General features: G+C 45.6%; 2 protein-coding genes across 3 annotated transcripts in view; one reads left to right on the forward strand and one right to left on the reverse strand.

Annotated features, from left to right (window-relative positions):
* Positions 1 to 942: 942 nt before the first annotated feature.
* CGAS (cyclic GMP-AMP synthase) lies at positions 943 to 17,161 on the forward strand. The gene is made up of 5 exons (XM_077306770.1): positions 943 to 2,212; positions 7,916 to 8,150; positions 9,978 to 10,226; positions 14,642 to 14,741; positions 16,386 to 17,161. The coding sequence occupies exons 1-5, from the start codon at positions 1,496 to 1,498 to the stop codon at positions 16,717 to 16,719; spliced, it is 1,635 nt and encodes a 544-aa protein (XP_077162885.1). The 5' UTR covers positions 943 to 1,495; the 3' UTR covers positions 16,720 to 17,161.
* Positions 14,607 to 17,816, reverse strand: part of DDX43 (DEAD-box helicase 43) — a 42,219-nt gene continuing 39,009 nt past the window's right edge. For both annotated transcript variants that reach the window (XR_013226035.1, XM_077306748.1), the window contains one exon: positions 14,607 to 14,788. The gene's annotated coding sequence lies outside the window, so the exon portion shown is untranslated. The remainder of the gene's footprint in view (positions 14,789 to 17,816) is intronic.

Genomic DNA, 17,816 nt, shown 5'->3' on the forward strand with positions numbered 1-17,816 from the left:
ATTTCTCTGACTGTGGAGACACTTGAGGCTTGTCACCCATGAGAAAATCTTTGATCCAGTCAGTTTCTGTTTGGTGTGACCTCCCTTCCAAAAGGGAGCAGTTAAGCTTGTTATTAACTGTAATATATACAGAGGGCAATGAAAGAAGGTGTGTTCCACAGGTTTCACCTCCATTAGTGGACAAGTGCACAAGACTGGTATTCTTTTATATCTGCCCTCCAGAAGTGCTGTGGGCATGGCTGAACATCTTGCTAATGTGCCACAGGAGATATTATTTCCCATTTTCCTCTTAAGTGTTCACTTCCTGCTGGGGTTTCCACAGGCTTGGAGAGAAGGCTTAACTAGTAGGTATGAACAGCTAAATATTTTAGTGGCATTGAGGTAAATAATAATATTTGGTGAATAAAAGGTAAAGGTAAAGGTATCCCCTGTGCAAGCACCGAGTCATGTCTGACCCTTGGGGTGACGCCCTCCAGCGTTTTCATGGCAGACTCAATACGGGGTGGTTTGCCAGTGCCTTCCCCAGTCATTACCGTTTACCCCCCAGCAAGCTGGGTACTCATTTTACCGACCTCGGAAGGATGGAAGGCTGAGTCAACCTTGAGCCGGCTGCTGGGATTGAACTCCCAACCTCATGGGCAAAGCTTTCAGACAGCATGTCTGCTTCCTTACCACTCTGCGCCACAAGAGGCTCATATTTGGTGAATAACATCCCATGAAACCTCCATTACAGGACCACACACACCCTTTCGAGGTAGTTGGTAACTACTCCATGCCTTCCCCTATTACCCAGTGGAATGCTCTCTGTAATTACTGGGGTACAAGTGACACAGTGTGACAGATAGGTGTGTATACTTTAGATTTTGGCAGGAGAAAAGACCTGCTGATGAATAGTCTGTCCAAGTGAAGCTCCGAATTGGTGGTGATGGTGTGTCCTGTCTCTTTAAAATAAGGGGGGCACTTTAAGATAAGGGGGGGCGCTCAATCCCTATAGGCTATATCTCTGCTAGGGAAGCAGGGTATTTTTCTCTTGGCCCTGGCATACCTATTTGACAGTTTGAGTTCACTAGCGTTGATTCTATAATAATTCTGTTAATCTTTATCTTTAACATGCCATAAAACATTTGGGCTGCCACAGACTAACAGGGCTACGCTTTTCTAATTTCTCTCGCAAATCTGTCAAAAGACCAATTTGTTCGGTCAAATAGCCAAGTTTAAACTTGCATTTGAGGAAGAAGACAGTGGGTGTGGGCGGCTCTGCTTCTTGCCTTCCCGTCAGGAGTTGGTTTCGTTTCTCGACGAGGAGGGACTCATTCAAGTAGTTAAGCGCACGCAGATGAGACAGGAGGACCAGCGTAGAACTACTGGACTTCCTTAGTGGTCTCCCATCCAAGGACTGACCAGGGCGTGGCGACCCTGCTTAGCTTCGGGGAGCTGAACAGACAGGGCTAGCCTCGGCCGTCCCGGTTGGGTCCCACAGAGAAAGGCGACTTCTATGGCCGCGAGAGGAAAAGGAGTGAGAAAAGCGATGGCCGGCCGCCCAGCACCAGCGGATGCTGCTATCAACCCGGCTTCGGCCCCCAAGAGTCGAGGAAGAAAGCAGCAACCTTCTCCGGAGTGCCCTGGCGAAGCCAAGGCATCGCTCTTGAATGAAACGAGTGGATGCAGTCCAAGGGGGAAAGGAAGTGCCCCTGGAGGAAGAAATGTTTCCCTGGAGAACAGCAGCCCCAAAGCTGAGAAATGTGACCCGGCAGGAAAAAGTAAACAACCCGCGGAGGATGCTGGCGCCTTGCAGAAAAAGCAAGCGCGTCACTCCAAGGTGAAGGCAGAAGTTGTCTCGGGAGCTCTTTCCCGGGAGAAAAACCACGTCCCCAGCCAGGAGGAACCTGATCGGGAGGAGAAAGGGGCTCCCCTTCGTGGGAAGAAAACGTCCCAGAAGGAGCGCGTCTCCGCAGCCGAGCAGCCCGACCACGGGAGAGCAGCAGCAGCAGCAGCAGCAGCAGCAGCAGCAGTGCCCAGAGTGGAGCCCCCTGCGCGGAGGCGCTCGCTGAGAGATGTGCTAAAATCGCTCATAATGCGCAAGGGCGAGATTTCGGATGCCGCCAAGCGGGTGAATTCGGTGCGAGAGCTCTTGAAAGAGGCCATCCAAAAGAAGCTGCCCGTAGACTCGGTTGAAATCCTGAACACCGGCAGCTACTATGAGCACCACAAGGTAACTGGGAGGCCCACTGAGCCCTGCTGGGCGGCGAGGTCGGTCCTCTTGAGCCGCTTCAGAGCGGGGCCTGGGGTGGGAGACCCGGGCTGTAGTTTTCAAGGTAAAAGAGCAGCTGCTGTGTCTCCGGTGGCGGCCGCCGATAACTCTCTTGCCAGCTCCATTTTCTCTGCACGAATGCGCCCCCTCCGAACTCCGCAGATTAGCCCTAGTTGGGGGGAAGTGACAGGTGGCCGCTTGTTTGTGTTCCTCCGGGGACTAATAACTTGGCAAGGTGCGTATATAGGGAAAAAACTCATCCATATATTTTTTACTTTAACGACGCCTCAGGAGATAGATAACGGATTCCCCTCTGCTAAACTGAGCCCAGCGGGGCCCTCCAGCCGTGCATCAGCAGTTTGTTTCATCCCAGATGTTGAGATTAAGGACAGATTTAGACTCCTTTTGTTACACTTATGCGCAATAGGGTTTGAAACGCTTACAATGCCTCTCCCCAAGGTGGTTTATAGCTAATAGAACTCAGTAATACCCATTCAATAAAATGAGCACCACTCATTAATAGGAAGATAGCAATTAAAAAGCAGTGGGCATCCTGTTGATGGGATGGAGATGTTGCATGCATTGACCTTTCTTGGAAAGGGACGTAGGGATGTTATGCCCATGCCCTGGGACACCCTATAAGGGCCCAGAGAAAGAGTACAGGGTTCATCAGCGTTTTTTTCTGAAACTGAACCGGGCAGGTCGGTAGCCTGAACACTTTTATGGTGGTGGGGGGATGAGTACAATGGTGGCAAGAACATCATTATTTACTTAGACCAGCCTTTCTCAACTTTGTTAGTGTTGAGTAACTCCTGAAACATTATTCAGGCTTCGAGAACCCCCAGAAGTGGTGCAATTGTGGAGAATATGGTTGGGAAGCTTAACTGTGTCACATCCACCTCTCCTTCTCGCTCCCTCCAGCCATTTAGGGGTGTGTGTCAAAATGAGTATATATGATCACGTCCTCAATACATGTTTAGCACATTTTAAAATATATATAAAAGAATAATTAGCTCCCAATGACTGATCTCCTTTCTTCAGGGTCGCAGACAGAGGGTAACAGTTGGAGAGAACCAATCACATCGCTGGCAACTCCCATGTAGGGTGGTGCAAGGAGTGGTTCTCTCCCCAATCCTATTGAATATGCACCCTCTTGTCCAGCTGGTGCAGATCTTTGGACAATATGCTGATGACACCCAGCTCTTCCTTGTGATGGACAGCCACCCCAATTCACTCCCAGATTCACTAGCCAGATGTCTGGAAGCAGTGACAGGTTGGCTTAAGCAGAGATTTCTGAAACTTAGTCCTTCAAAGATGGAGGTCCTGTGTTTTGGTAGGAAAGGTCCAGGTGAGGAAGTGCGACTGCCCAACCTGGATGGGGTGGAACTATTAGTTGTACACTCAGCCAGGAACCTGGCCATTATCTTTGACTAGTAAAAAAGCCCATTGTATCCTAAATACAATGGGTGCTAGGAGGCAGTGGGAGAGTAAAAGATGGCTTACCCGTTGTGGCGTCTTCTGGCTGGCGGCCATTTCCTGCATAGACGCGGCCGGGCAGGGAGCCCACGGCAGCCGCGCTTCGCGCAGCTGCCGGGGGCTCCCTGGGCAGTGGCCTGACGCATCGGAGGAGGCGGCTTGATGGCGGAGGCGGCGGCTTGATGGCGGAGGCGGCGGCTTGAGCGGCGGCGGCTTGAGGGCGGAGGCAGCGGCTTGAGCGGCGGCAGGGGCGGCGGCTTTACGGCGGAGGCGAAGGCGGCGGCTTGACGCGGCGAGAGGCGCTTTGCGCCGCTCGCCGCGTCAAGCCGCCGGCAAGGAAGCAACTGCGAGCCGCGCAAAGCGCAGCTCGCAGTTGCTTCCTTGTGAGTGGGGTGGGAATCGGCCGAGCCAATCGGCTCGGCTGATGGTCCGTCCAGAGGAAGGGGCCAATCGGCACCCTTCCTCATCCCGGACCGTGCCCGCCCTAACTCCTCCTCCTTACGGCTTTATTTAGTCCGCGGCTCCCGCGGTGCCGCGGGCTGTGTTAAGATACTTCCCTCTCCATGAAGGGACACATCACAAAAGTAGCATGGCTAGCATTCTTCCTGGCCGCAGAATATCTAGTCACAGTGATCCAGGCGACGGTCACCTCTAGGCTGGATTTCTGCAACTCCCTATACATGGGCTTACCCTTCTCCCTGATCTGGAAACTAGAACTGGTGCAGAATGTAGTAGCCAGGGTTCTCACAAGAACACCTTGGAGAGCCCACATCTGGCCTGTGTTTCAACAGCTATACTGGCTACCAGTTAAATACTGGATTAGGATTCAGGTTCTGGTTATCACCATCAAGGCCATACGTGGTTTGGGCCCCGAGTACCTGAGGAACTGCCTCTCTACCTACACCCCCCAGAGAGCAGTGCTCTCTGCGAACACCAAACAGCTGCTGATCACTGGCTCCAGGGAGGCTTTTCTGACCTTGGCCAGGGCCTTCTTTGTCTTGGCCCTCCCTTGGTAGTATGAGCTCACGTATGAGATCAGAGCCCTGGGAGAGCTAAAACAATTTTATAGGGCTTGCAAAGTGAAACTCTTCGACCAGGCAAGCGAACCAACTCCATCAACCAGAGCCCCCCCACTATCATTTGCACCCTCCAGAGGAAGAGCTGAACTGCAGTGCAGTTAACTGCAGAGTTGTAAAGTTATAATGTTCTACTGTTACCAATTGATGACCATGATGCCTCCTTGTACTGTGAATTTTCATTATAAACTGCCCTGAGCCACAAGAGAGCCAGTTTGGTGTAGTGGTTAGGAGTGCGGACTTCTAATCTGGCATGCCGGGTTCGATTCTGCACTCCCCCACATGCAACCAGCTGGGTGACCTTGGGCTCGCCACGGCACTGATAAAACTGTTCTGACCGAGCAGTGATATCAGGGCTCTCTCAGCCTCACCCACCCCACAGGGTGTCTGTTGTGGGGGGAGGAATGGGAAGGCGACAGTAAGCCGCTTTGAGCCTCCTTCGGGTAGGGAAAAGCGGCATATAAGAACCAACTCTTCTTCTTCTTCTTCTTAAAAAAATTAACTCCCACTCATTCAGCAAACTGTTTCTGGGCCTTCAAGATACCCCAGGGCAGTGGTCCTCAACCTTTTTCCGGCTGGGCTGCACATGCGCGAGTTCAGCCGCGCATGCGCGGCGCGGCCCTGATTCCCTCTCCCCCCCTCCCGCAGTAAGAAGCTTCCCGGGCCGCAAGCTTGTCGCCCGGGGAAGTTTTTTACTGCGGGGAGAGGGAACCGCGGCCCGGCGCCCTGTCCTTCACGGCCCGGCATCGGGCCGCGGATCGCAGGTTGGGGACCACTGCCCCAGGGTTTAATAAAACCCTAGTTGAGAAAGCCTGTTCTAAGACAGGTTATAGCATGGCAGAAAATGAGGTGGTAGAATGGGTATGCCACTGCTGACTGCAGGAAGAACATTCTGGTTTTGAATGCAGGTAGAGAGGGTCAGGGGTAGAATATCTGCTGGTTGTCTAGCAAAGAAATTTAATGTAGGTAAGTGTAGTGAATGTGATTGCCTACCTGCAGCATAAAGTAGTTCAAGTTCATTCTGTCGCTTAGCACCCTGCTGCTTCATTCTTCTGCAATTTTAGGGCAGGTCTACACGTTTTTAAATTCCCTGAAGTCATTTTCTAGATATCTTAGTGCAAAGTGATAGACTTGGGTACTTCTCTAGCTGTAGAAATAGAATTGTTGTCTATAAACCTGCATCCTTTGAAAACTTAACCTGAAATAATTTACTGCAGCTTATTTGGTTATGTAAAAGGTAAAAGGTAAAGGTATCCCCTGTGCAAGCACGGGGTCATGTCTGACCTTGGGGTGACGCCCTCTAGCGTTTTCATGGCAGACTCAGTACGGGGTGGTTTGCCAGTGCCTTCCCCAGTCATTACCGTTTACCCCCCAGCAAGCTGGTTACTCATTTTACCGACCTCGGAAGGATGGAAGGATGGGTCAATCTTGAGCCGGCTGCTGGGATTGAACTCCCAACCTCATGGACAGACAGCTTCAGACAACATTTCTGCTGCCTTACCACTCTGCACCACAAGAGGCTCTTATTTGATTATGTAGAACATGTCAAATATAATATGGAATGGTCTTATGTAAAACAATATTTTAATTTGTAAATTAGTGGCATGTTTGTCTAATGCAGTGGTTCTCAACCTGGGGGTCAGGACCCCTTCGGGGGTCGAATTGCCCTTTCACAGGGTTAGCAGCTTGGCCAGGGAAGGGGGTCACCACCACTGTTGCCGTTTCTCCTGAAGGCGCCCGCCAATTTATATACAATTTATAACCACTTTATATACAATAATGAAAAATGGATCTTCATGCCATTGGTCAGTTTTGGTTTAATTTCTGTGAAATAACATTTGTATAATTTTATGGTTGGGGGTCACCACAACATGAGGAATTGTATTAAAGCATTATGAAGGTTATAAGAACCAGTGATCTAATGTATCTACTCTTTTCATGGGGCATTTTGTGTGGCACAGGAGTCCCTTTGTTGTTGCTAATGAAAACAAATTTGTATATTGTCCATATGGGGAACATAACTGAATGTTATAAACACCACATCAGTAAAGGGGGACCTGTTTAGTCCTGCCTGTTGAATCTTCCAACTAGCCTTCTTGAAGAAACCTTCTGGGTTCTGAGCAAATAATCAAGTAAATATTTAAACACGTGAAGCTGTCTTACACTGAATCAGCCCCTTGGTCCATCCAAGTCATTATTGTTTATTCAGGGCCATTCTGCACCCAATTTAAAAAGTGAGAGGCATGTAAACACCTTTTTTTTTTCTTCATTTTGCACGACATCGTGAACATCCAGCATGACATCTGCAACATCCTCCATTTTATAGCGCTTGCAGGGAAATCGACAAAAGTGGGTTACAGTCCCAATGCCTGCCCTCAAGCCCGCCTCTCTCTTCACCCGAATGGGGCTTCCATAAAAAAAAAAAAAAATTCTGGACCAACAAATAGGTGCATGCAGATCAAAAAATAAACTGTTCCCCACCAGTTTGCCAGGTAAGCATGCCTGTTCCCCGCCCCCCAAAATCTCCCCCCCCCATTTTTTTTAAAGCTTCAAGGCTTCAGATTTCAAGAGGGATTACAGTGAAAGGAGCCCAATGCATCCATAAATTAATGCATATTCGTTTAAACTAATATTTTTAAAAAGAATAATAGCAGGCATTGTGGTCCCTTTAAAAGAGCGAGGAAGGTGATTGGCTGCCTGTCTTGATGAACAGGCAGGAGAGGAGCATGTCTAGTGTGTTCCCCTCATCTACCATTTCAAGAAGGCGTGTGGAATAGCAAGACGTGCTAGATGGCGGCAGAGGAGCCAACAGGTGGGGAATTCCCAGAGGGGCGGGTTTTTTTAGTGTTAAGCCGTTGCGCTGGCCTAACGCAGCTATTTTTTTCTGTGTGGAATGGCCCTCAGGCTGGCAGTGACTCTCCAGTGGCTTATGGAGATACCACCTGATCCTTTCACCTGGAAATGCCTGGGAACTTTTGCATGCCAAGCAGATCTACAGCATAATACACAGCATGGTTTGTCCACAGTCTATCTTTTAAAATTATTTTGTTGTAGAATTTTTACTTGCTTTCGCTAGCTAGCTGAGAAAATAATACATTTGTCTTGTTTACAGATATATAAGCCAAATGAATTTGACATCATGTTTAAAGTGCCAGGAGTAAGAGGTGATCTGGAGCTGTATGATGATGGTGATTGCAAGGGCGCTTATTATTTTATACAGTGGGCAAGGAATCCTAAGTTAAAGGATTTTAAAAAAAATTTTGTGAATGATCAGGACCGCCTTTCAGCTTCGAAAATCCTGACTAAACTGAGGGCCGTTATTGTAGATACAGTAAAGACTATAAAAGGTAAGTACTGGGATTTTAAAAATGATGCTGGTTGTAGTCAGTTCTCCAGTCTCATTTTAATCAGTCGGAACTAAATAGGCAGTTAAACTCACAAAAGCTCCAGTGCATAGTAAAGTCTTTGTAACTATTTTGGTTCCAAAGAACTGAAATTTCAAGGCAAGAGCATCTGAACTGAGCTGTATTCAGCATGTGAGCTTCTGAAATAGGCTGTATTCAGTCATTGGACTAAACTTTTCCTAAACCATGGTTGGTTTAGTGTGATGCCTTCATGCAGGCTGCACCACAAACTCCTGCTTGTCCATGAGAATTAATTAGAGTTTTAAACCATGGTTTGTTCCTGGCTTGTTCAATGTTGCTTGTAACGACATCCAAAGACAGAAATTACACTTTGTTCAGTAGCACTGTGTCTTTTAGCTTCTTCTGCGCAATGAAACAAAAGGGAAAAGAAATGCCAGTTGATGGGTTTATTATACAAGAGTATAAGAAGGACGGTCTGATAATTAAACCAAACAGAGAGAAACAGACCTATCCAATGGCAATAGAATAAATATATTAATAAAAGAAAGAAAAGTGTCCTTTTTTGTAGTTTTCCTTATCTGTTTATTCTGTAGGATTTCTGTCAAAATGGAATCCAGGCAATATTCATTTTCAGTGAGATTCTTTCATCAGTGACAAGTCCTCTGAGTCTTCAATATTTTTATCAATTCTATAAGTATTGAGAATTTAAACTTTATATATAATAATAAGGAGCCTCTTGTGGCGCAGAGTGGTAAGGCAGCCGTCTGAAAGCTTTGCCCATGAGGCTGGGAGTTCAATCCCAGCAGCCGGCTCAAGGTTGACTCAGCCTTCCATCCTTCCGAGGTCGGTAAAATGAGTACCCAGCTTGCTGGGGGGTAAACGGTAATGACTGGGGAAGGCACTGGCAAACCACCCCGTATTGAGTCTGCCATGAAAACGCTGGAGCGCGTCACCCCAAGGGTCAGACATGACTCGGTGCTTGCACAGGGGATACCTTTACCTTTACCTTTTATATAATAATATAATATTGGCCACTATTATACAAAACCCCAAACCTTAAAAAGGAAACATTATCTGTAAGTTCTTTGTATACTTTTGGCCATATCTTATTACCATATTTATTCATCCTGACATCCAGAAAATTAATATGTTCACTGAAAATGATTTGAAATTTGATGTTGTTATCCTGTTGTGTCTTCCCCACCCCAATGATGGCAGGTATTAAATGTGTGGCCCTGAGATGGGATGCAGTCAAGAACGTGGCTAGTGTACCACCCACCTAATGCACTAGCAGACACTCTGCCAAGCCTACAGGAGGCAGCTGCTGCCTGGGAGTTGCAGTATCTCAGGATACTTAATCCTGGGGGCTGGGTTCGATTCTGCGCTCCCCCACATGCAGCCAGTTGGGTGACCTTGGGCTCGCCACAGCACTGATAAAACTGTTCTGACCGAGCAGCAATATCAGGGCTCTCTCAGCCTCACCCACCCCACAGGGTGTCTGTTGTGGGGAGAGGAAAGGGAAAGCGACTGTTGAAAAGTGGCATATAAAAACCACCACCACCACCACCACCACCACCTCCTCCGGCAGAGCAACAGTGATAAAGTTGTTAATATACTTACTTTATTTGCAACTTGACAATGCCAGTTGAATATGTCCTACAAGCCCACTCTTTGTATCAAAGTTTAAATGTTTACTTATATGTTAACCTTGGGTTCAACATTTTGTATTGCTCTCTCCTATTTTCACATTTTGGGGAAGAAATAGCCTGAAATGAAAATATTTAATACTTGTTTTTTGACTGTTAATAGAAATGAAGGTAATTGTGGAAAGAAAAAAACCTGGAAGCCCAGCAGTTACTCTTCTAATTGAAAAGCCACCCTCACATATATCAGTAGATATCATTCTTGCTCTGGAAATGGAGAGTAAAACCTTGGGCAACATTTGGAAACGTGGACCAGACATTAAAAAATGGCTTGGAGAAAAATCTTCGAGGGACCTGGACAGGATGAAACTCTGCCTTGTGCCCAAGAATGCTAAAGCTGGAGAAGACTTCATAGGTATTGCAAATGAAAATAACTTCTTTTTATAAAGTCTGGCTTACCACACAAACATCCCTTATACGAATCTCTAGCTTAAGGGGCTTGAAATTTTATCACAACTTTGTAGGTAGTCAAATCGCTCCCTGCTTGTGTTCTGGAAATTTTTAAATCATGGGGAGCACTTTTCCCATTAAACATAAATTTATCTTACTGCTTTACCATCAGCATACTTATGTAATTTAACACTATCAATTACATGAACTGCAGTTCTAGGAGTTATACCTAAGTCCAAGGAAGGAAGGAAGTTAAAGGTCAGGACCTCATGTACTATTCTCAGAATTGCTACAAAGGACAAGCTAGGCAGTCACAGAGCAGGTCTCAACATGTGAATAAGAAAATGGTACTGGGAAGAAGGTTTTAGATTTGTTAGACTTTGGTGAACCATCGGGGACAAGCTGAGTCCATACAGTGAGTGGAAACAGGCTTCACTTGAAGTCCAGATAGATAGTATCCCCCAGGTTAGGAAAGGTACTGCTTCATCTAAAAGTCAAGGAACCCATAAAATGCCAAAAATATGTCCCAGTAGATTGAAAAGAAGGGAACAGAGGTCTGGCAAAAGAAGTGCAAGTTAGTGCAGAAAGAGAATTTAAGGAATGGGTTGCTACAAGCATCAAGCCAAACATGCATTTTAAAAAATGTATCAAGAGCAGGAAAGGAGCCAGAGAAACAGTTTGGGATTTACAGGATTTTTGCTAGAGCAGTGGTTCTCAACCTTCCTAATGCTGTGACCCCTTTTGGGTTTGTCAAGGCTGTGGCTGCCACAGCTACAGCGCAGCTACAGTGGTGCAGCGATTGTTCAGAGGCACCACAGTGATTGGCCCCAGGAGGGCTGGGAGGCGGGCTCCGCCGCATCCCTATAGGGCGGGCGGAATGTCAGGGATGCATGCAGGGCTCTGTAGGGGTGTTGTGGATGTTTGGTGGGGAGGCTGAGCGTCCGCCACCACGAGCCACTCACCTGGGGAGGAATCTAGCGGCGGCCTCAGCAACTCCTTGGAAAAGGATCAATCGACCCCCCTAGGGGTCACAATTCCCAGGCTGAGAACTGCTGTGCTAGAGGAAGGTGGAGAGTTGGCAGAGGAGCATAAGAAATTCTTTGGATCTGTGATCATTGTAGAAATTGCTGGCCTTCTATCAAGGATACAGCCATTATTTTCAGGATGAGACTTTAAAGAACAGAAACAAATGAATAATCAAGTTCTAGATATATTGGGGAAATTAAAAATCATGTACATATGAAATGCACCTAAGGGTTCTTCGGGAACTCCGACAGGAGACTGTTGTTCTCCTAACTTGTACATGCAATTTGCCATTTAAATCAGCAACTATACCAGTAGGCTGGAGTGCAACATTACACCAAATTTTATAAAGAGATTTAGACTACATGGGAACCCAGGAACTACAGTTTATATAACATTTTCCCCAAACAAATTAGTAGAAATTGTGATCAATGACAGAATTATTAGGCTCATATAGGTTCCACTTATGGATTAATTGGTTAAATGCCAGGGTAGCAAGTTTTCTCAACAGTGGGAAATGCTGGGGTCTCACTATTGGAGCTGGTTCTATGTAAAGACATTTAGAAATTATCTAGAACTGGGGGGAGGGGTGAGCAGTATAATGGCCAAGTTTGCAGGTACCACAAAATTATTCAGGATGGTGAAAACCAAAGCTGACTGAAGAACTCCAGCAAGATTTCCACATATTGGGTAACCACGTGGCATGTGAAGATCAATATACTAAGTGTAAGATGATGTGACACACACTGGAACAAAATATCCAGCATCAAGCCAGTTTGCCACAGCAGTGAAAATAGCAATTTGGCTAGGAATTATTAGGGAAAGGATTTCAAGTAAAATGGCCAGTATTACGCCCCTATGCAGTTCTTTCGTATGACCTAATTTGGAATAATATGTGCAGTTCTCATCACTGCATTTCAAAAAGGACACAGCAGAGCTGGAGAAAGTATAGAAAAGGGCAGAGGATGGTCGATGGGTTGGAGCACCCTTCATATAAGGAAAGGCTGAAGAGCAAGGGGTCCCCATTGCTTTTGAGCCTGTGGCTACATTTGGGATTTTGACACAGCATGGCGGGCACATCAACACAATGGATGTCACAGTAGGCAGTGCCAGCTATGAAATGATTGCTGCAACTTAACTTCAATGACATGATATTCAGCCTTGTGCTTCTTAAACACACTTGGGAGGCAACAGAAAAGTTCATGATGTCCATGGGTTTTACATGCCTGCTGAAGTGTCTGGTAATTGGCAGTTTAGAGCAGGAACAAGGCAGATAAGTCAGAAGTTTATGAAATTAATCACAAGGTTGAGGGAGTGGGCACAACTATACCATTTTGCGAACCTACACCCTGTGATGATTGACTGTAGATGGGGGAGGAATGGAGATTATGATGCCTTTTGTGTGTTTTTGTGGAATTAAGAGATCTTAGTCCAGCGTGGTACAGTAGTTAGGAGTGCAGACTTGCCACAATAGAAGTCGGGTTTGATTCCATGCTCCCCCACATGCAACCAGTTGGGTGACCTCGGGCTTGCCACCGCACTGAGAAAGCTGTTCTGACCAATATCAGGGCTCTCTCACCCACTTCACAGGGTGTCTGTTGTGGGGAGAGGAAAGGGAAGGCGATTGTAAGCCGCTTTGAGCCTCCTTTGGGTAGGGAAAAGCAGCATATAAGAACCAACTCTTATTCATCTGTGATTGGTTTTATTTGGGTTTTTAACCCATTTTTGTGTAACCTGCCATGAGTCCACAGAGAGTAGCGGTATATAAATTGAAGTAATAAACAAACTTTTTCTGAGCCATCCAGCCATTGCTTCCAAACAACTGACAAATGTATCCAGGGGGAGATCCGTCCGTCCATCCATCAAGAGATGGAGCTGGGTGTCATCTGCATATTGGTGACAATCCAATGTCATCTCCTGTTTTGTCCGGGAGCTCTGAATAGCCTTGATATCAAGGTTCACTGTGTGCTGCTTTCCCATTTGGTCATCCGACTCTCGGTTAAAATGGGAGATGGAATGACACCCAGCCCATAACTCCGGACCAGCTGAGTCAGATGGTGCACATTGATGTGAAATAGTGTGGGGGAGAGTATCACCCCTTGAATGCCACATGGGAGCACAAAGGAGTTAGATAACTCCTCATCCACTGTGACCAGTTCTTAAAGAAGGAAGACTGCCGTTTTAAGGCTTCTCTCCCAATGCTCTCCAATGTGTCAACAAGGCAGAGGACCAATAGCTTGTGGACGGCCACATCAAATGCAGCTGACAGATTTAACAAAAATGGCCAACCCGCCCTGGTCCAGCTGGCCCCAAAGACCATCTATCAGATGAAAAAGTCCCGCTTCGCCACATTCATTGCATATGCCCTTGTAAGCGTGTAATAAGATGTCCATGCCGCCTCATCGCAAGTCTTCTGAGTCTTTCGTATTGTATTAAAAGAAAATGTATCACTTGGACTAACGAATCTCATGCAGTCACAAAAGGACTACTGGCATATTCAGATACCAAGTTAAAAATTGAAAACACAACTTTAAAATTATTATCATATTGTAGCATATTAATTGTAGCCAAAGTTAATGTTTATCTGCAGTGTGTAAGAATGATAATCTTACATATGTTGAGTACAACCTTGCCATAAAAGCATTTCACTTGTTCCAAGAGAAACATATGTTGTAAGAATTTTTCAGTTCCCCCAACCATTTCCAAATTTTCCTCAGGAAAAAAGTTTTTTCCATGTCTTTACATACGTGTTTTCTTTACCACACTGAGGAGTCAGAATAATTGGATGAGGGTGCCTGTCTACTCACTCTACTGTCAACTGGTGGGAGGGGCAAGTTGAAAAGCAGAGAAAGCCAAGCATTTTGCCAATGTGTGGATTAATTATTGCAAGAAGTTATAATACTCTGTAGTTTCCCCCCTTTCAAGACTTATAACTTTTTATTAAAAATATTGGAAAACCAATAATAGATTTTCTTCTTTTATTTAGGGGGGGAAGAGTATGAAGTATCATGACTGAGAAATAGTCTGTGGTATAAAATTTATATCGTAGCAGGGAAAACTATAGGCATTTAAGAAAGGAAAATGCTGAACTGGGTTATTGGCAGCCACTGCAATATACCCGAGGATGCCACAGCACTTGGCTCTTGTTCTGCATATCTGTGCAAAGTGGCAGAATTAACATCATTGGTGGCATCAGGGCAGTAATAGCATCTTTCCACACTGATTCGTATCAAATATGTTTAATGGAAGTTTCAGATATTTAATCACATATTTCAGGTATTTAACCTGTGATTAAAAATGACTACAAAAATGAGTCCTTCAATAAAATGCTGTGCTTTTTTATTTTTCAAACTTAAGACACATGGAGACTCTCTTTTTCGCTTGCTGAGAAAACTATAATCCACAATCATGGCAACACAAAGACATGCTGTGAAGCTAATGGAAAAAAATGCTGCAGGTTTGTATCTTAAAAATCCTTTTCCCTTTCCAAGTTTTCTGTAGCCACTGTAACAAATAAACAGGTTGCATCAATCAGTTTATTCTGACATTAAAGTGGAAGAATAAAGTTAGTAGGGTACTAAAAATGTCTTGCAGCACTACAAGGCAGGAATGGTTCCTCTCTGGTACAATCTCATATTTCTAACACAAGCAGAGTTCTTCTGAGAAAACTAAGTGAAACTGGAATGAAAAGGGGTCTTCTGCAAATTGTAACCAATAACAGATGGAACTTTAGCAGCTAATGTTTTAAACATGGGCAGCGTAATCTTGAGACCCTTGCTGTTGAAACACAGCTACACTTGTGGAATTCTGCCGCAGCACAGGCCCTGCTAATTCGTTCCCTGAGGACATTCCAGGAAGGGTCTCATACGGAGTGTGCTGGAGTCCTCAGCAACTTTCGCCAGTCAGGGAACTCTGACACTGAGTTGCAGCCACTGATCATTAATGTATGGCCCATTGATGGCATGGCAACCCCCTCCCCCTGAAAACAGGGAGGATAGACCTGGCAACACCCCAAGCCCAACAGAGGTCTGCAAGAGGAGCCCTGAGTGCATGTTTGAGTCCCAGCCTGTGGCTGAGCTTACTTTTGCTTGGTGGTGAGACTTCAGACATCAGGCAACAACACCAAACAGCACCTCCAGGAAAGATTTTCCATTCACCCTATAGCTCATCAGAGAAAGGCATCCATGTGTTAAATGGTTTGGGCCCAGAGCAGTAGCAAAGTCCACCTTTTGCAAGGCAAGTCTAATTATCAGCAAAACAAGGCAGAGATCATGTTCAAACTTGTCTCATGATATAGGTCCCTAAACATTCAACTGCAGCCCTGATGGCTATATGGAACTGGACAGGGAATAAAGCAAAGACATGGTCCAGTGGAAAAGTATTGAGATAGCATGGCAAGGGCTCCACATGGGAGAAGCCTGGTGAAGTCCAGCGACACGCAGCTAAAATTCTGCCACTGCAAACCACATCACATGGAATGGGTTGACCCTGCTGATTGGCCTTTCCAGATAAGCATTATTTTAACTGGGGGCCAAAACAATAAGAATCCCAGAGTGAGAGTGCCCTGTGCTGCATGCCCTGTCATCTGAGCTATGTTCCAGGAGGCAGTCTATCTGCTACTTCTCCCCAGGAAATATTAGTGTGTTCAGAGTGTCATTTAGCCTTAGGAAAGCCACTCCTACATAAACAGCAGCAAGACACAAATGAGCTAGTTTAATTTGTATTGATCAAGGAGGACTTACAGGGATCTTTTCAGGAGTGTATGTTTCCTATATTTTTTAAGAATAAGCCAAAGCAGATCCAAGGCCAAGTTTGGTTGTGTGTACTTTTAGAACCACCAATACAACCACTGTCTAAAACCACAAGTGCTGTACAGGCCATAGATGGCACTAGAGGGTTAGAGGAGGCTGTTGCTTTTAAGCACTTCCCTTTGGACCAAGAGCTCTGGCTGCAGCTCTTGGTCCTGTGTACCTCCAGATTCCTACAGGTGTGTAAATCAAATGTTACATTAAAATTTAATAAATTTAAACTAACTGCTTCTTGTAAGGATTATGTGATACAAAATAATGCATTTCACATTGTTTCTGTTATTCTTCAACAGGAAAGATTGTCTTAAGCTTCTGAAGAATCTCCTGGAGGAGCTAAAAACAAAACATAAGAACAAAAACCAATTTAAAAAATTCTGTTCTTATTATGCCAAAACTGCCTTTCTGCATGCATGTACCAAGTGGACCAGTGATGAAGACTGGTGCCCTGCAAATTTGGATGAGTGCTTTGAAAGACTTTTGGATTATTTTCTTGATTGTCTCAGAAAGGCTGAACTCAAACATTTTTTTATTCCTGACTGCAATTTATTCTGCTGTGATTTGAAGTGTAGCAAACTTGCACAAGCAATTGAAAGTGAACGAAACAATGGATTTCCAATATTTGAATAAGCATGATCAAGGCATGTCCACTAGGGCACAAGCCACATCAACAGCTTTCTTTGCTGGTCCACTTCACGACATCTGCAAGGCACACATGGGATTATGCTTCCGTAGGTCTGCCAGGGGAGCCAGCAAGCTTTCTCTTAGAGGACTTAATTCCCAAGAGTGCTACCCTTCCCCTCATTTCTCAAGCTGGCGCCCATCAGCACTGACCATGTAGCAGCCTAGCAGATGTGGTGGAGTGGAAGACCAGCTACGAAAGCTGCTTAGGTAGCTTGGGCCCTAGGGGAATGTGCCTTGACATGTAGGGGCACTCAACTTTGGCCTCTGCATACACTAGCTGGATCACAAACACTATCCACCTCAACAATGTTTGTGAGGAAGTGCTCTTACCCTTGTTGGGGCTTTTAAAATAAATAAAAAGGTTTTTGTCTACCCTGAATTGTTTGACTCTGTGGTAGAACAATGCTTGTTGGATATCTAAGGCATTCCTCTAATGAAGTAGGGGGAAAGACAGGTAGGAATACTGACTTGCCCAAAGAGAACCTGGAAACCAACTTGGGCAAAAAACCCACGGATGGTTAGACTGTGACCTTGTCCAGGTGGAATTGCATTAAATGAGTCACAAGACTTAAGATGTTATAGCCACTAAAAAGAGAGTCTTATTAGAGACAAACTCCCAAGTCTGTGGTGGCCAATGGTTCAAAGGGTTTATGCATTAGCATGAAAAGAACCCGAGACAAATTCCATGGAGGCAGTGGAGGAATGGTTGGGAGGATATGTTCAACAAACCTTTCATACATTTCTTGGATTCCTGGGAAGCAAATACAGGCACTCCAGCAACAGCTTAATGAACAGAGAAAATAGCTGCCAAACACATCTTCAAAGAAGCAGGTACTCAAAGATCAACCATCGGTCATAGGAGATTGGGTCCAATCCCTGGCTCTCAGCCAATATTTGGAAACACTTGCATTTGTGTTAGGAAATTCTCGCTGATAGTTTATAGGCTGCAAGACTCCCATACTCAAGGAATTTCTGGAAGGATCAACCAAGCCATCAGGTGTAGGAGACTGACTTCTGGGTCAGGTGATCTGGCACCGCCTCTC

This window comes from Paroedura picta, chromosome 1 (genome assembly GCF_049243985.1).
Source record: "Paroedura picta isolate Pp20150507F chromosome 1, Ppicta_v3.0, whole genome shotgun sequence".
NCBI classification, from domain to species: Eukaryota; Metazoa; Chordata; class Lepidosauria; order Squamata; family Gekkonidae; genus Paroedura; species Paroedura picta.